Source organism: Moschus berezovskii, chromosome 24 (assembly GCF_049115385.1).
Source record: "Moschus berezovskii isolate FMDL1 chromosome 24, NW_MosBer_1.0, whole genome shotgun sequence".
In the NCBI taxonomy this organism is placed as follows: Eukaryota; Metazoa; Chordata; class Mammalia; order Artiodactyla; family Moschidae; genus Moschus; species Moschus berezovskii.
The window spans coordinates 17,338,784-17,356,441 of NC_142483.1; the positions used below are offsets into that span (position 1 = coordinate 17,338,784).

Genomic DNA, 17,658 nt, shown 5'->3' on the forward strand with positions numbered 1-17,658 from the left:
TCCAGCGTGAAGGGTCCTGTGTGAAGCTGGGTCCTAGTCCTGCTCCTCCTCTCGCTCTGGCTGTGAACCTTCGGTGAGGGACTCCTGTCCTTCATTTACCAGCATCAAAACAGTACTCCCCGTGAAGTGGGCCTTCAGGGTGAGGGCACATGGTGGGTGTGGAGGCCTCAGTCTGGCGTCTGGCACATGCAGTGAGCTCATCCTACGCAAGCTATTAGAATGAAACTTGGCTAATACAAAGAAAAATAGATTTCTTCTCATTATCATTTCTTCCTTGTAGCCCTGAGTCAAAGGTTCCAAAGTATTTCCAGTGTTCTGCGTGGCGTGACTCCTATAGAAGTGTCTCATTTGTTGAGTCTCACATGAAAGCCCCATCTGCTCCCTCTTTTAAAAGCAGTTTTTTAAAAAAATGTTCTTCTTTTTTTAAAAATTCTGACTTTATTCTTTAGAACAATTTTCAGTTCAGTTCAGTTCAGTCGCTCAGTCGTGTCTGACTCTCTGCGACCCCATGAATCACAGCACGCCAGGCCTCCCTGTCCATCACCAACTCCCGGAGTTCACTCAAACTCATGTCCACAGAGTCGGTGATGCCATCCAGCCAATTTTAGGCTCATAGTAATATTGAGAGGATGGCCCAGAGACTCCCCTCGCCCCACATATATAACCTCCCCATGGTCACCGTCCTCCCCAGCTGTTACAGTGGATGAATCTCTGCGAACATCATTGTCACCTGAAGTCTGTAGTTTATGTTAGGGTTCGCTCTTGGTGTTATATAGTCTATGGGTTTGGACAAGCTTATAATGACAGGTATCCACCATTACAGTTTAGTTTTTTATTATGTTGAATTTGTTGAGTGAGGTGTAGCAGCCAAAGCAACAGTGAAATCCATGAAAGCCATTCAGCGAGTGCTCAGCCCAGGAAACTGGAGTGCGTTTGTTGGACTGGGTGTTAGGTGTCCAGCTCCAGCACTTGGAGGCGAGGCTGGCGGGACAGGGGACCACGCCTCTGCCGTGCCCTTCTGTGCCAAGTAAGTTCACAGTCAGGTCTCCCTTTGTCAGCCATTTCAGCATCCAGTGAATGAAACATGGCAGTAACTTGGCACTGTGGGTGAGCGAGTGTGACACATTAGTCCCCAGGGAGAAGGACCACTTCATCCAAGGGCAGTTGAGTGCTGAGTGCAGGCTGGGCTGTTGAAAGCAAGGCTTGTTGAGTGGCTGATACCAGCATAAAGCCGAGTTTGACTTTTATTCTGTGTTCAAACAGGTAAAGGCCCATGGTCCTGGCCTCAAAGGTGGTCTTGTGGGCAAGCCTGCCGAGTTCACCATCGACACCAAAGGAGCTGGAACTGGAGGTCTGGGCTTAACCGTGGAAGGCCCGTGCGAGGCCAAAATCGAATGCTCGGACAACGGCGATGGGACCTGCTCTGTCTCCTACCTCCCGACAAAGCCTGGGGAGTACTTCGTCAACATCCTCTTTGAAGAAGTCCACATACCTGGCTCTCCCTTCAAAGCTGACATTGAAATGCCCTTCGACCCCTCCAAAGTCGTGGCGTCCGGCCCGGGCCTCGAGCACGGAAAGGTGGGCGAGGCCGGGCTGCTCAGCGTGGACTGTTCGGAAGCTGGGCCAGGGGCCCTGGGCCTGGAAGCTGTCTCAGACTCAGGGGCGAAGGCCGAAGTTTGTATCGAGAACAACAAAGATGGCACCTATGCAGTGACCTATGTGCCCCTGACGGCCGGCATGTACACGCTGACCATGAAGTACGGCGGGGAGCTGGTGCCACACTTCCCCACCAGGGTCAAGGTGGAGCCCGCCGTGGACACCAGCAGGGTCAAAGTCTTTGGGCCGGGAATAGAAGGAAAAGGTAGGTTTCTTCTCCTGAAAAAGGAAGGAGGCCACCAAAGTAACAGGGGACGCTCCTGAAGCTCAGAATGTCAGGGCTGCAAACTCAAATGTCTGCAGAGATCAGGCCAGGCAGAAGAAAACTCACCTGTGGTCTCTGCATCAGGGAGAGGCAGAGGAGCCCGGAGCGGAGGGGTGAGCGCGTGGTGTTTCTGATGCCCAGCCCCCGTTTCTTCACAATCCCAGCACTGTCAGCAGATTTCCCCTGCCTTTTTTCTTTCTGGCAAAGCTAGAGATCTTGATTTTTTTTCTTCTTCTTCTTTTTTTTAATGTGGATACAGAACATATTGCATTTTTGGCACTTACCTGGAAAAGGTTTAAAATGTGCTGCTGGCTGATACCACTCTTGCTGTCCTCAGTCTTTGACCTGTCCTGAATCTCACGTTTCTCTCAAGAAGTGGGCGGGTGGTTATGTTGTTACTTGGGGAGCCTACCCTGAAAGAATCATCTGTTGCCAGGGAGATTGAAGGTGGGGAGGCATTAATATTCCTGATTCTGAGACAAAGAAACCGGTTGTCTTGACAGTCACTGAAATTAGAATAAAGTGCTGAGAACCATGCCTCTAGGGTTTGCTGCTGAATATGAGGTGTTAGCTACATTCTTTTTTTTTTTCCTTTTTGGCCACACCACATATGTGGGATCTTAGTTCCCTGACCAAGGATCCAGGCTGAGCCTCCTACCGTGGGAACTTGAAATCTTCTTTTTTTTTTAACTGGAGGATAATTGCTTTACAATAGGAAGTTAAGACTCTTAATCACTGGACTGCTGAGGCAGCCTCTGTCCAAGATATTCATTCTTTTTAAAAAATATTTTTAAAAATTCATTTGTACGGCTGTGCTGGGTCTTAGTGGCAGCATGCAGAATGTGACATCTTTAGTTGTGCCACAAGGGATCGAACCCGGCCCCCTACATTGGGAGCTCGGAGTCTTTGCCACTGGACCACCAGGGAAGTCCCAGTTGGTGACATTCTTACCTGTATGATTGTTCTACAGATGTGTTTCGTGAAGCCACCACCGATTTCACGGTGGACTCGCGGCCCCTGACGCAGGTCGGAGGCGACCACATCAAGGCCCACATTGCCAACCCCTCCGGGGCCTCCACAGAGTGTTTCGTCACAGACAATGCTGATGGGACCTACCAGGTGGAATACACGCCCTTCGAGAAAGGTGAGTTGTCTTCTTGGAACATGATTCTGGCTTAGAGCTGTGCTAGACCGCCTCTCCTGGTGACTGGCGCTGAGTCCTGCCCGCTCTGCTTTGCCTGCCTCAGCAGAAGTGTGGGCACAGCGACTGGGGAATGTGGAAACCTGCCTCCCCAACAGAGCCTTCTGCCTGCTTGGTGCCTGGTGTTCTGGCTCTGTTGTGTAACAACAGTTGGGCTGACTTTAGCCTCAGACTCATCTGAGCAGGTTATGGGGTGATGTCATGGCATGTTGCTCATTTGTGCAATTTCTTAACATGATTCTTTTTAAAGTTTATTAATTTTTTTGCTGCCCTGGGTCTTTATTACTTTCTTTGCGTAGGCTTTCTCTAATTGTGGCGAGCAAGGGCTACTGTTCTCATTGCGGGGTCTTCATTGTTGAGGAGCATGGGCTCGAGGCATGTGGGCTTCAGCAGTTGGAGCAGGCGGGCTCAGGAGTTGTGGCCTGCGGACTCTAGATGGTGGGCTCAGTAGTGGCACACGGGCTTAATTGCTTCTCGGCATGTGGAAACTTCCCAGACCAGAGATCAAACCCTAGCCCCCTGCATGAGCAGGCAGATTCATATCCACTGCACCTCTAGGGAAGTTCAGTTTCTTTTTTAATATTAGGAATTATTAAAAATTTTGATAAATCATGAAATGATAAAAAAATAAAAGCAACATGTATCTTCATTCTCTGTATATATAATCCCTGGACATTATGGTATAGATATTTTCGGTCTCTTTTCGTGAATGCTTGTCTATTTCATGGCTTTTCTTTGTCTTTTGATTAGTGACTGGGTATTTTGTCATATCAAGGTGGTATGTTTAAGATGACTGTCTTGAAAATAAACTTAGGGATATTTGCTTGGACAGGCCTTGTGTGTGTTAGGGAATGGGGTTGGTATGTAATTGCCAAGTGAACAAAAGCATAAACAGTCTGTATTTTTTAAACTCAAATCATACCAGCATTGCTATTTGTTTAACCTGTCCTTTCCGAATAGCTTGAGGTAGCACATGGACTTGAATGCTCGAACGCTATTTCCGGCAGACAAGTGGCTCTTGTGCAAGTAAATCTCTCTATGTTGTGTTGAACAGGACTCCACGTAGTGGAGGTAACCTATGATGACGTGCCTGTCCCAAATAGTCCCTTTAAAGTGGCTGTGACCGAAGGCTGCCAGCCTTCTCGGGTTCAAGCTCAAGGACCTGGATTGAAGGAGGCTTTCACCAACAAGCCCAACGTCTTCACGGTGGTTACCAGGTAAGCAAAGGCCTGGGATTCGTGTGTTGACTCTGTGAAAGGAGAGTAGCCCTAGGTATTTTAAGTGCTTTCAAAATGTTTTATAGGTATATCATGGTTTCCCAACTTTTTTTTTTCTTTTGAACTTTTTCTTTTGTGTTGGGGTGTAGCTGATTAACAATGTTGTGTTAGTTTTAGGTGAACAACGAAGGGACTCAGCCATGCGTATATATGAACCCATTCTCTCCCAAACCTCCTCCTATCCAGGCTTCCATATTACACTGAAAAGAGTTCCGTGTGCTATACAATAGGTCCTTGTTGGTTTTCCATTTTAAATATAGCAGTGTGTACGTGACCTTCCCAAACTACCCCTTCCCCCAAGCAACCATAAGTTCATTTTATAAGTCTGTGAGTCTCTTTCTGTTTTGTAAGTAAGTTCTTACTTACGGTTTCCCAGCTTTTGAGAGGCTTTTTATTTCATGATTTGTGAGGCATCTTCCTCTGTAAAGACTTATATTACAGAGGAAGACCAGGTATGCTTTTAAAAGTACCAAAAAGCTGTTGATAATAGTCATAAAACTGCTGAGCAAAGCAGGCCTAGATGGAAGCTCATTAACTTGATAATTCAGAAATGTAGAGCTGATGTCATAGTTAAGTGAAATATTAGAAGTATTCCTGTTAAAACTGGTCACAAGTCATATACCTCAGCTGTCCTTTCATTCCCAGCCAATGCAATTAGATAAGATAAACAAATGAAGGGTAAGCATTGGAAAGGAGGGGTGAAAGCTGTTTTTATTTGTATTACACTGTTGAGAAATTCATATTACACTGTGAGAGGTATCACAGTAGTTGAGTCTGGTTGGCTAGGTGGGATAGTTTATAGAGGGATTTACATGAATTTTGGCAGTAAGCATACTGGCGTGAACCACTATTTCTCACCTTCATCTTATTTCTCATACTTCGCAGAGGGGCAGGAATTGGGGGTCTTGGCATAACTGTGGAGGGACCGTCCGAGTCAAAGATAAACTGCAGAGACAACAAAGATGGCAGCTGCAGTGCAGAGTACGTTCCCTTTGCTCCGGGAGATTATGACGTGAATATCACATACGGAGGTGCCCACATTCCTGGTAAGCTGTCCTTCTGAGGGGAACCCAAACCTGCATGAAAGCAGGTTTGATTTAGCTTATCTCTCCGAATAGGAAAAAAATGTCTGATATTTGAAGTAGCTTCAAAGGGAGCATTTTCCTTCAGGCTGCATTTCCAAGACTGTTTCAATTCCCAAGAGGACCAGTAATAGGGCAAAAAACATTGGCTTAGAGTTTTGACTGAAAATTTAGTTTTGACTGAACAAGATGGTTGTTCACATGTTGAAGGACCTAGATCTCAAAGAAAAGCTGATTCTTCACAAAGTTGAAAATTTCCAGTTTATATTGTGGTTAGTTCTTACTCATCTTATACACATCTTGTTTTCTTTCTTCTGTTGACAGTCCTGATAGCTGATAAAGACACACAAACTCAAATTTTTATACATAAATTTCTATTTAATGATGTAATATGGACACTTACTGTGAAAAATAGGAATAATTTAATAATAATTTCCTGTTCATAACCTGGTATTTCTGTATTTCATATTGTGACAGCCATAAATGTCTCCAGATGTTGTCATAAACCCGCTAGGGGACAACGTCACCTGTAGTTGAGAACCACTGCTCTAAATGATTCAGACATTTTAAAAAATGACTTATGTAGTGGCGAGCTCTCTAACTTTCATGCTCCAGCCAAGGAACCTTCATAGATCCTAGTTCTGTTTATTGAATGAAGTGGTTGCCACCCAGCACCCATCCAGAAAGGCAGATGAGTGTGTACGGTGTGGACACAAGACTGGACTCCAGGGATGCTCTTAGTCAGCTCATCTCAGGTGGCTCTAGAGGGAAAGAGCCCAGGAGAAATTAGAGATGCAGGTTCAATCCCTGGGCTGGGAAGATCCTGTGGAAGAGGGCATGGCAAGTATTCTTGCCTGGAGAATCCCACGGACAGAGGAACCTGGTGGGCTACCATCCACAGTATCTCAAAGAGTGGGACACTACCGAGTGACTCAGCACACCTTGTCTCAGGTGTGGTGGGAGCAGGAGAAACCTTGGGTGGGTCATTTGTTCTGAAGGCCATAAGCCAGGACGAGACTGCAAGGAAGCGGGCAGGGTGAGGGCCCTACATTTGGATTTCTAGAATGACTTCCAGGAAGGTGGAATGTCCACTGACTGCTTGCCAGTTATTGTATGCAAACATGCACACACTCCTCCTTTTGCATACTGATTGGGAAGTATTGACATTCAACTCATTCATTCTACTCAGATGTCTGTTGAAGCCTTCAGTTCAGTTCAGTCGCTCAGTTGTGTCTGACTCTTTGCAAAACCCTAGGGACTGAAGCATACCAAGCTTCCCTATCCATCACCAACCCCAGAGCTTGCTCAAACTCGTGTCCATGGAATCAGTGATGCCATCGTTGAAGGCTTAATTCATTTAAAAATGACATTTCTCCTCAAATTTGTCCTTACAGCTCTTTCAATATAGAGTTTTTAATTTCTATAATCACTTGCCAAGGAGAATTCAGCCATGGAGAAGACAAAGCTCCTGCCGTTTGTGAGCTTCTTGTCTAGTGTTTACAAAGAGAGCTGGACTCGTGACAATACAGAGCCAAGGGGACCTTTTGGAGCTTTGCAATTGTGCAGTTCTTGGGATGGGAGAGTAGAGCTTTGAGAATGGGTGGATGGCTGTCACCAGGGGGATGACTTGGTGACTCCTACTGGGAGATAGCAGTGGGGATGAGCATCTCCTGGTTTTGATGGCAACAAAACTATTTTGACATTATTGAGAAGGTCAGCTGGATGCCTTCAGCTTTGGAATTCCCCTTGCAGAATCGGGTGAGAGGTTGGGCCCCTGTGGCTGATTCATGAGCTACATTTAAATGGCCGAGTTGGAGCATAACAACAGCAAGAGTCCTGATTGGAATTTTCTCATCGGATGTAGATGGTGCCTCTTTTTTTTTTTTTAATTTACATTTTTCAGGCTCTGTTGCCTCCCAACTTCTAGACCCCAGAATTTTCCCAGACAGAATCATTCAGTAAAGCATTGGTTGGTTGTCTTAGTGTCAGGCTTCACAGTGAAGAGAATGCAGAGTCTCTGCCATGAAACATTCAATACCCCGGTTCTAATTTACTTTCATAGGAATTCTGGTTGGTTAAATATTAGCATGGTTTTTCCTGGCGTGACACAAACAAGGTATCTGTCTTACCCACAGTGGCATATTGGTTTCCTCTGGTGGGCCACCTGTGGTCTGTTGGTGGTGACTGTTTCAACCACTGGATTGACTAGAATGAGTGCATCAGGAAGAAAGGCCATTGTGATTGATTGGTCATGTCTGCCTGGGTCACAGAGCAGGAGAGTGGCATAGATTGCTTGGTATCTACCACTCTAGGTCTTAAGTTACTTTGTTGGCTCTTGACTACTCTCCTGCTAAGTTCAGACCACTTCCCATGGGAGGCTAACTTGGTGATTGGCTTTAAAGTTTGTTCATTGCCATTGCATTGAATTCCTCAGCTGCATTTAAAATAAAACTCCTTTTTGTTTCCAGCATGGAGCATGGTGCTTGTCTTTGCCAGGGTCAGCCATTTACTTCACATAGCCGAAAAACCAGATGCCATTGAAGCCTGGCTATTATTAACAAACAAACAAAAAAGCCAGAGCCTTGGTTCTTTGTGTGGTCTTTGTTGTTTACCACTCTTGATTCTATAAAGTACAAATGTTGTGTGGTGCAAAGCAGAGCAGACCTCAACTTACATGGCAGTTAACATCATTAACTTTGCCAGGCGTCTTGGGGAGCATGAGATCTTGTGTAAGAGGTGAATGTCGCTCCTTGGTAATGGACTTGACAGCCTGAGGTGTGGTGCTGGGGACACTGTGGCTCCTGTCTCTGGCTGACCTCTGGGGAGGTCTTTCTTGGTCTTCCTTGGTAGAGGAATCCCTAAAGGGTTCTGGCCCAGCTCTTGTTTCTGTATTTAGTGTTTTGCTCAAATCTCAACCTCCCTGCCTTCTGCAAGTTTCAATAGTCTTTTTTTTTTTTTTAAATAAAAAAAGTATTTTTATTTATTTGGCTGCGCCAGAGCAACTGAACTGAAGACCTTAGTTGTGGCACAAGTCCAGATTCATTATCTTCAGAGTCTAATACCTTGTACACATCCCCAGTCTGTGTTACATATGATGTATAGTGACTTGTTTACCTAAATCTTCATGCTGTTCAGTACTCTGGGCCTAGCACCTGGCAGCATGCCTGCACATAGTAGGTGCACATGGATGCACAAAGCACAGCAGAAGGAGCTGATACAGGGAGAGCCTAAGTGGGGCGACAGGGCGGTTCTGGGTGCACACGAGCTCTCCAGTCACTAAGGCGGTTGTACTTAGAATCCCATGGCCTCTTTTCTAGGCAGCCCCTTCAGGGTTCCCGTGAAGGATGTTGTGGACCCCAGCAAGGTCAAGATCGTTGGCCCTGGGCTGGGCTCCGGTGTCCGAGCTCGCGTCTTGCAGTCCTTCACGGTGGACAGCAGCAAGGCTGGCCTGGCCCCTCTGGAAGTGAGGGTCATGGGTCCGCGAGGTAGGTACACACCCTTCCTTCCTGCCAGTGCTCTCCTGCCCAGGACAGGGGCAGCCTGATCCAGAGCAGGCTGTTTGCTTCTGAGTTTAGTCATGAACTTAAATTTCTTAAATTGCTCTATTGCTCTGTGTGCTAGCTAAACAGTGGAAGTTCATGCTTAAAAAGTAGGCAGGCCTGTTACTTTTCTAACAGCCTATCTTTCCCCTCATTTAATAATGTAACCCTAAATGTCTTTTTAAAATTTTATATATGTATTTTTTCTGAGTAGTGATGTGAAGCAAGCAGTATTTGGGCTTGCAGAAATTATCTAAACTGCAGAAGTATGTTTTGGCACTTGTGGGTGAGCGGGTGGGTGTAGATGTGGAGGCATTAACTCTCTTCAGGTTGCCTTGGTGCTCATGTAGGATCACACTCCAGATTTCTGGAAAGGACCGATACTTAGCCCACATGGCACACCACCTTGTCCTTGTCCCAGCTCCAAGAGAGGGGTCTCTCAGGGAATGCGCTTCCTTGGCAGTTTGACCTGCCCTTTTGCAGCCTGGAAAGCAATTTGGGCTGGGTGTGGCCAGCAAGCCCTTTTGGGACAAGTACGGATGTGTGTTGAAATTTACCTTTTTCGGTAGGTGATTGCACTTCCTCTCCCAGCATATAAAAATGTGCCGTTCTCTGCCTCATCTCTTGAGTTATCTGGATTTTCCCTCAATGATGTTTTCTTGGCTTCACAGAAGTGGTGAATAAGGGCTTCCTACTTTGAAGAGGAACTTTCTCCTTAATGGGGTTCAGCAGGAGGCTATGCCCTTTGAAGCTCAGTGCAGAAGTGGTTTTGGGGAAATGAAGTCATAAGACTGGAATTTGATTCCACCGACTTGCTGAGCTTTAAGACCTCTGCACATGCGTGTATGCGTGTGGGTGTGTGCGTGAGAGAGAGAGAGAGAGGAAGAGGAAGAAAGAAAGGGGGGAAAGCTTTATTTAGACATCTGCCTCTATTACAGAGGACACCGAAATAACAGCCTTTTAATTTTAGCTGATCAGAGGATTTCCTGGTCAAGGCGCAGCCCCTTGAAAGCCATTTCAGGGTTCTTTAAACGTGACCGGAAGGGTGACTTTATGGAGACAGGTTTGCATTTTCCCACTGGCTGCTGCTCTGATGTATGGAACCTGAATGCCTCTTGCTGGCCTTGCCTCTGAAATTACCTTGGGCCTGCCTCATCTGCTTCATGAGTATGGCATGCTTTGATTAGGCGCCCACCTTCAGTTGACCCTTTCTTGAGACTCTTGATTAGAGCTGGGATCTAGAATCCACCAACCTCATGCATGCCTTGACTGTGACTTAATGTTCTCTCACTTGCCCTGCATGCTACACCCAACATGCTGGCGCCATAGTGGTTTTTGCTCAAAGGTGGATACAAGTCTTGACTGGCCGGCCCATTGGTTACCTTTTGCGGTTCGGAGTTCTGGATTCTTTGGCCTTCTTTTGGCTGTAGACTGAAATTGCCACATCCCAAGCATGCCTAACCAGCTTGAAAGGATAGCATGTCTGCAGCATGTGCCCTCCAGCAACAAGTGCAGGCAGTCTCCTTAATTATACTCTCGGTCCGACTGAGTGTACTGGAGCCAACAAGAAGCTAAAGGTGTCTCTTAGGGTCATGGTTGCATTTGTGCAACCATGAATTGGCCATCCTGTCTCCTGTGATTTCTTAGACCTCTGATTATGGCCTGCTTGCCTGTGTGTTACTCATCAGTGGAAACCCATAGCTCTCAGGGATGAATGTAATATTTTTTGAACTCAGCCCAGGGTGGAGTGAAGGGCAGACCAGGCAGTTCCAACAGCCCTCTCATCTGTTTTTAGGCCTGGTGGAGCCAGTGAACGTGGTGGACAATGGTGATGGCACACATACAGTGACCTACACCCCCTCCCAGGAGGGACCTTACATGGTCTCTGTTAAATATGCTGATGAAGAGATCCCTCGTAGGTAAGCTCCTGACCCTTAGAGAAGGGGTCCAAGTCAATCTCAAAACCTCCTCTCTCATGATTAGCTCTGCTCTGGTGGCCTATCCAATCTATTCATCTACCCGTGTATCCATCTAGCTATCCTTCTGTCCATCCATCCATCCATTCAGCATCGTTGCAAGCCTGCATGCCCTACACAAGTGTTAAAATACACTAGCCATGGCGTTTGTGTCTCCTCCTTTCTTGGTGCCCCATTACATTTGTTCCTTTCAGCCACCTTTAACGTAAAGATGAGCTGAAATTATGAAGTGAAGTAGTTCATCAAAGTCTTCTTTCTGGTGACTGTGCAGCTTGTTTTCTAATCAGGGCAAAGATTTTTTTTACTTTTTTACTAATTGAGAATTTGGTTGACAATAGCATTCTCAAGAGGTGTTGTTCATATTAATACAAAGAATGTTATATGAGCTCTTTATCTCTCAGAACAGTCGACAAAGAATTTTTTTTAGCATACTTAAAATTTGAAGTTTCACCTATACTCCTAATATACATATTTTACATAAAGCTCTAGCTCCATGGAAATGTGTAAATCATACATTACATTCGTAGTATTATTAATACTTGATTAATAGGTTTTGAATCATCTAAAACACTAAAAGATAGAATATAAGAGGATGGGATAATATTGAAAGCATCAGTTTTAATATTTTTTCTTTCCATTTTGGTGACCATTGTGTTAGCAAAACAAAAGTGGGTTACATGTGTTTAATCCCATGTTTCCCAAACTGTTGTGGATATTAGTTGGTATCCCATGGGATTCAGTAAGGGAAAGCTGATTTGCTATATGATGGTTACATGGTTGTAAATTTCTCTGGATTTAGGGCTCTTGAGTCCTAAATGCTGTAGAAATCCCATTAGATCCCAGTCTCTTTGTGTGAGAGAGGTCAGATGTAGCTGGACTGAAGTGTATCTGTACTGACTTGGGATGTACATATGTCTGTCAAGTCCCTTTAAGGTCAAGGTCCTTCCCACATACGATGCCAGCAAAGTGACCGCCAGCGGCCCTGGCCTCAGTACCTACGGTGTGCCTGCCAGCCTGCCTGTGGAGTTTGCGATCGATGCCAGAGATGCTGGGGAAGGCCTGCTTGCTGTTCAGATAACGGTAATTTTGAGTGATTTTTCTGGAGCCAAACTGCATTAGTAAGATCTAATTTCCCAGTCAGGGATAAGAATCAGGTTTTAACAACCAATTCCTGATCTCACGAAAATGTTTGTCAGGTTTCCCCACTGGAGAGTCAGTAATTGTTCAGGGGAACAAACATGCTCGCCTGAGAAATCTAAGGGTTTAACTCCAGGTACCACTTTTTGGTGAATCTCTTTTATTTTGCTCCCTATTATAACTGCTCCTACATTTTAAATTTTTGAATGTTTAAAATTACTCTTTGGATTAGTTAGTATATCACAGTAAACCCCTGAGTAAAAGTGGCTAAACACGTTCATAGATCTCTCTTGTTAGAGAGGTTTGGAGGCCAGGTAAATTCCCTGGGTGCTGTGTGACTTAGGAAGGAAGTAGGCTCCACCTCTCTGCTCCTCTGTTTTAGCATGTAGCTTCTGTCCCTGAGTTCTTCTTATGAACCTTGAAGCTGCTGGTGTGCTGGCCATCCAACCCACTTGGCAAGGAAGGAGGAGGAAGAGAGGCAGAAGGGACCTTCCAACTCAATCAGCTCTCTTAAGCAGCCCAGTTAGAAGTCTCTCTTAAAACTTCCACCCTCTTCTCGTGTGCTGGAAGTTTATCACGAGTCATAGCTGTACCTAGTGGCCAAGGATACTAGGAAGTGGCATCTCATATTCTGGGAACAGCACACCTAGCTAAGAATTAGGGTCCTGTTAGTAAAGAGAGCAGGAGGAGTGAAGGTGATGGTGTGCTTGCAGTAGTTCTGCCTCCTTGTCTCCCTACATTTCAGTGGATTTGGAGATAGAACTATTTGTTCCTTTGACAGAAAAATCACTAAAATTAGCCACGTCCATCACAGTGTTAAAGAGATCTGTGACCCTCTGCTTCCCACCACTCCCAAAATGTATTAAACTGGAAATTCTTTACCCACATTAACTAATGAGCAAAATGTGTCAAGGTTTTTCTTGAATGTTTAGATGACAACATTCTAAATAGCATTTCTCTGTGATCCACAGGACCAAGAAGGGAAACCCAAAAGAGCCATTGTCCACGATAATAAAGATGGCACGTATGCCGTCACTTACATCCCGGACAAGACTGGACGGTATATGATTGGGGTCACCTACGGCGGGGATGACATCCCATTGTCTCCCTACCGCATCCGGGCCACACAGACGGGTGATGCCAGCAAGTGCCTGGCCACGGGTGAGTGCAACTCAAGGACTTTGGCATCACAAAGCCAGCGCGTGCCATCTCCTCACTGTGTGATCAGGGCAAGATGCTCAGCTATTCTCAGCCTCAGTCAGACTTAGATGGAAGGCCTTTCTGGAAAAACATTTAAGTTCACGAAGTTCTTCCAAGGATCAGAGACTTGCATAGGGCTATTACAGAGAGATCAGATGAGGTCAGACATGAGGAGTGATTAGCATAGTGCCTGGCACATGGAAACTATTATAATTACTTTCAAAGTGAATGATTTGTTGAGATTTCAACTCATGGCAGCTCCCATAAGAAACATCAAGTGTATGCCATTCATGAGTAGATAGTTTAGTTTTAGAGATTTACTCAAGAGCAGTTCAGGCCAGCACTAGAGAAACCCATTAGAGGACTGAGGTTTTTCCTCAATACTCAGGACTTATGTTTGCGTGTCTTGGGAATTTTCTAGGAATATTTGAGCATCATAGTTCCTTCCATTTCTAAGACACAACCATTTGAATATCATGGGCAACTTTGATGCTGCTTCAAGCAGATTTCAAACCATGAATCCCCATCTCTGAAAGGAAATAGATTTGCTTCTCTTTAAATAAAACTTTAGCAGAGGTCCACCCTGAATGTTTCCTGTTTCTCTCATCTTATTCTGAATGGAGAAATGCTTTTGGCTTTTAGGTTGTAAAAGCCAAACCTTTGGCAAGGTTATAAATTGTTCATATTGGCTCAGCACCCACCACAAAACTGAGAAATTCTGTAACGCTGGCCAGTCTGCCCCCGTTAGGTCTATGCTGTTCCAGGGACAGCTGGATTGCGTTTTGGTAACCAGCTGTTGTTCAGTCGCTAAGTTGTGTCTGATTCTTTTCGACCCCATGGACTGCAGACGCCAGGCTTCTCTGTCCTTCACTATCTCCTGGAGTTTGCTCAGATTCATGTCCATCGAGTTGGTGATACCATCCAACCATCTCGTCCTCTGTTAACCCCTTCTTCTCTTTCCCTCAGTCTTTCCCATCATTAGGGTCTTTTCCATTGAGTTGGACCTTCGCATCAGGTGGCCAGAGTATTGGAGTTTCAACTTTAGCCTCAGTCCTTCCAATGAATATTCATGATTGATTTCCCTTAGGATTGCCTTGTTTGATCTTCTTGCTGTTTAAGGGACTCCCAAGAGGTAGGGACTTCCTCCTGGCTTTCCAGGCTCTTCTGCCTCCCCCAGCTGAGGCAGGAGACTGCTCAGCCTGGGGTCTCATTTGGCCCCTCCTCTTGGTTTGTCATTCAGGGCCAGACTGTCACCTTCCCTCTACCGCTCACTGTCTGAGCATGTTCTTATCACTCCCTGCTGCTTCCACACACTTTGGTTTCTTTTTCCAGTGTGCTTCTTGCACTCCCTGATCTGTGGGTCATCAGTAAAGGGGTGCCATAGATGAGGGGAGGCAGACACTGGTCATCATTTGGAGGCAAAGGCTGTGAGTCTTCCTTAGCCTAGAGTGCCCATCCTTCAGAATTCCCCTTTCTCAGGGATGCCTCTGTCAATGGGGCAACCCTGGGATGTATCTTTAAACTTTCACCTAGGATGCTTCTCTGAAGAACAACCATTGACTGCTTTTTGTTGTTGCACCACACCGCTCTTGGAGTGTTCCCCAAACAGGGATGGAGCCCACATCCTGGGCAGTGAAAGTAAGGAATCCTAACCACTGGACTGCTAGGGAATTCCTGGTTATTATCATTATTATTTTTCTGTGTGTGACTTAGTCCTCCCTCAGTGTTTCCACTGCAGACTGAACTGTCATTCTTAGTGTCCAGCCTGCCTCCATCTTCCCAGTTAGATTTTGAGCATGAGAGCTGAGACTGTGGTGTGCTTCCCTTTGTATGTATCTGGCACTTAAATGTCCAATATGTGTTTGCTGATGAAAGTCAACCTTCAGCCCCATACCCTGGAATGCCAGCAAAGCAGGTTTAACATACAGTTGTCACTCAGAACTCACAGATGCTCCTTATTTAGTTACTAAATGATGGATAGAATGCTCCCTGGAGAAGCATCTTCCCTGGGGCAGTTCTGGCCCATCCCTCTGCACAGCAGCAGCTGAGGGTCTGACGTTCGTTCACAAATAGAACAAAGGTGTGCAGTTTGTTCTTGGGCCTCTAAGGCAGATGTCTGTGGTTTAAGCTCCCATACTTTCCTCTTAAACTTTTCTCCAGGGCCTGGAATCGCCTCTACTGTGAAAACCGGTGAGGAAGTGGGCTTTGTGGTCGATGCCAAGACTGCCGGGAAGGGCAAAGTGACCTGCACAGTTTTGACCCCAGACGGCACTGAGGCTGAGGCCGATGTCATCGAGAATGAGGATGGCACCTATGACATCTTCTACACAGCTGCCAAGCCAGGCACCTACGTCATCTATGTGCGCTTTGGTGGCGTCGATATTCCCAACAGTCCCTTCACTGTCATGGTAAGGAAACTGCCTTCTCTCGAGCATGCAGTTGTTAGCACAGATAGTAACAGCTACTGATTGTTAAGCCCCGAGTGAGACTTCCTGGGCCAGTTTTTTTTTTTTTCTATTAAAAAAAAAATCTCCTTAAGCAATCAGGACCTTGCAGTAATCTCTAGAGACCCAGGGACACTTTGTCTCTAAGTGGTTTTAAGGAATCGTATTGGCGATCAAAGTATCCATTGTGCTACTGGGTCTTCGGCCATGTCGTGGCCTAAGCCCAGTTCAGAAAAATTACACTTTGACCCAAATAATGTCCATAAGTAAAACATTACAGTTTTTCCTTCTGCTGGTTTTTCCTCCTCCCTTCTCCCCTGGAGGAAAGAGGCTCCTATGCTCTTGATTTCAGAGACTGTCTCTCATGTCCCAGGACTCAAAGTACCTCCAGTTGTGTTTTGGAAAGATTCAGAACTTTGATGATGAGAGGGAAATAGCTTGTCTTTTGAAGCTAGGAACATCTGCAATAAAAGGAAGGCATTATGCAAATCCTCTGGGCCAGAGAATGGCTAGACCCTTTAATTTTCAAGTTGGAGTGACATTTAGATCTTCCTTTGATTGCTTAGGTTCTTACACCAGGAAAAGGGGTTAGAAACCTTAGGAGCAGTCCTTCATTTCACCCCTAAAACTAAGCATTGTTGGCCCTGTTACAAATGCCACATAGGAGCAGGGATGAGACTGAAGTCTGCTGAACTCAGACTGCCCGCTCTGCACTGTCGCTGAGCACTGTCCTCACTGATGTCCTTTGATGTAACAGGAGCAGACCACAATGCACAGACCTCGGTGGCCTGGCCCCATGTGTGGCCTGCAAAGCCCCTTGTAAAGATTTGACTTTACACAGCAACAGAGAGGGGCGTGAAGACCATTGCAGCAGAAGGTCACGTCTGTCTCCCACTCTATAAACAGCTGTACCTTTATTCTTTTCCATAGATGTTTGCTTGTCTGTAAACATGGTGCCCGAGACCTGGAGCCCTTTTATGTCTCAAGGATGGAGATTCTTGTCAGTGTTTGACCCTGTTGACTTGGGAGTGTTTTTCTCCTTTAGGAGATAAAGAGATACAGCTCGAGGGTTTATGTCCTAATTTACAGAGAAGTCCCAATTGTAGCTTTAAGGATCTGTTTTAGCCCACAGGGGTTTTTTCTGGTTGGTTAGATTGGGCAGAGGTTGCCATCCTACTGGAGTAATTAGCTGGGGAAAAGAGACCACATTTAGAGGGTGGGAATGAGAAAATCTGGAAGAGAACATCAAGGACCGTTCTAGCAGATGAGTCAGAAACCTGAAGTGGGGGCCCCCAGACTCTTTAGGAATGAATGTCCCTTCAGCCCTGGGATCCATACAAAGCAAGACTGCTTTGTGTAAATGCTCCCCCCTCACCCCAGTGACTGCCAAAGGCAGAAGGGGGTGACACTCAGGGCACACGATTTAGGTCTTCATTTTTTGAAGCCTCCTGCCTTTCCTGGATGGGGTGACTTTTTGTTAATTGGCCTCTCCTGGGTAGTTTCCCTGCCTTCCCCTATAGGCCTGGGGCCAAAGGGACTTGAACATCCAGTACTTCCTTTGTAGCCAATGTGTGCAGGAGCCCCAGCAGGCTGGTTCATTTAAATACATCACATAGGTGCACACAGCAATGCATGCATGGGTTTTGCAGCTTCTCTGCCTGTTGCCGTTGAGGAGTCATTGATCAAAGGCTGTAGCATAGCCATTGAAAGATCGTACTGAGTGAGGTGTCCTGGACTCACCCCCAATCTGAGACGGTCCGGGAATTGGGGAATAGGGCTGTTTCAAATGTTAAAGTTTACCAAGCTGCCTTTGTAAGTGAAGGCACCTTTCTGACATGCCAGAATTCACAGGAAAAACCAAACATGGGCACAGAAGTTTTC

At 45.9% G+C, this 17,658-nt stretch overlaps 1 protein-coding gene across 5 annotated transcripts in view; it reads left to right on the forward strand.

Annotated features, from left to right (window-relative positions):
• Positions 1-17,658, forward strand: part of FLNB (filamin B) — a 140,248-nt gene that overhangs the window by 92,452 nt on the left and 30,138 nt on the right. For 4 of the 5 annotated variants that reach the window (XM_055414172.2, XM_055414173.2, XM_055414174.2 and 1 more), the window contains exons 21-29: positions 1,264-1,861; positions 2,892-3,065; positions 4,177-4,339; positions 5,285-5,445; positions 8,799-8,966; positions 10,816-10,939; positions 11,920-12,076; positions 13,105-13,294; positions 15,494-15,741. In XM_055414172.2, the coding sequence (XP_055270147.2) occupies positions 1,264-1,861; positions 2,892-3,065; positions 4,177-4,339; positions 5,285-5,445; positions 8,799-8,966; positions 10,816-10,939; positions 11,920-12,076; positions 13,105-13,294; positions 15,494-15,741 (1,983 nt within the window). Of the gene's footprint in view, positions 1-1,263; positions 1,862-2,891; positions 3,066-4,176; positions 4,340-5,284; positions 5,446-8,798; positions 8,967-9,990; positions 10,084-10,815; positions 10,940-11,919; positions 12,077-13,104; positions 13,295-15,493; positions 15,742-17,658 lie in introns of all 5 variants that reach the window. The other variant, XM_088831533.1, reaches the window with a different exon arrangement.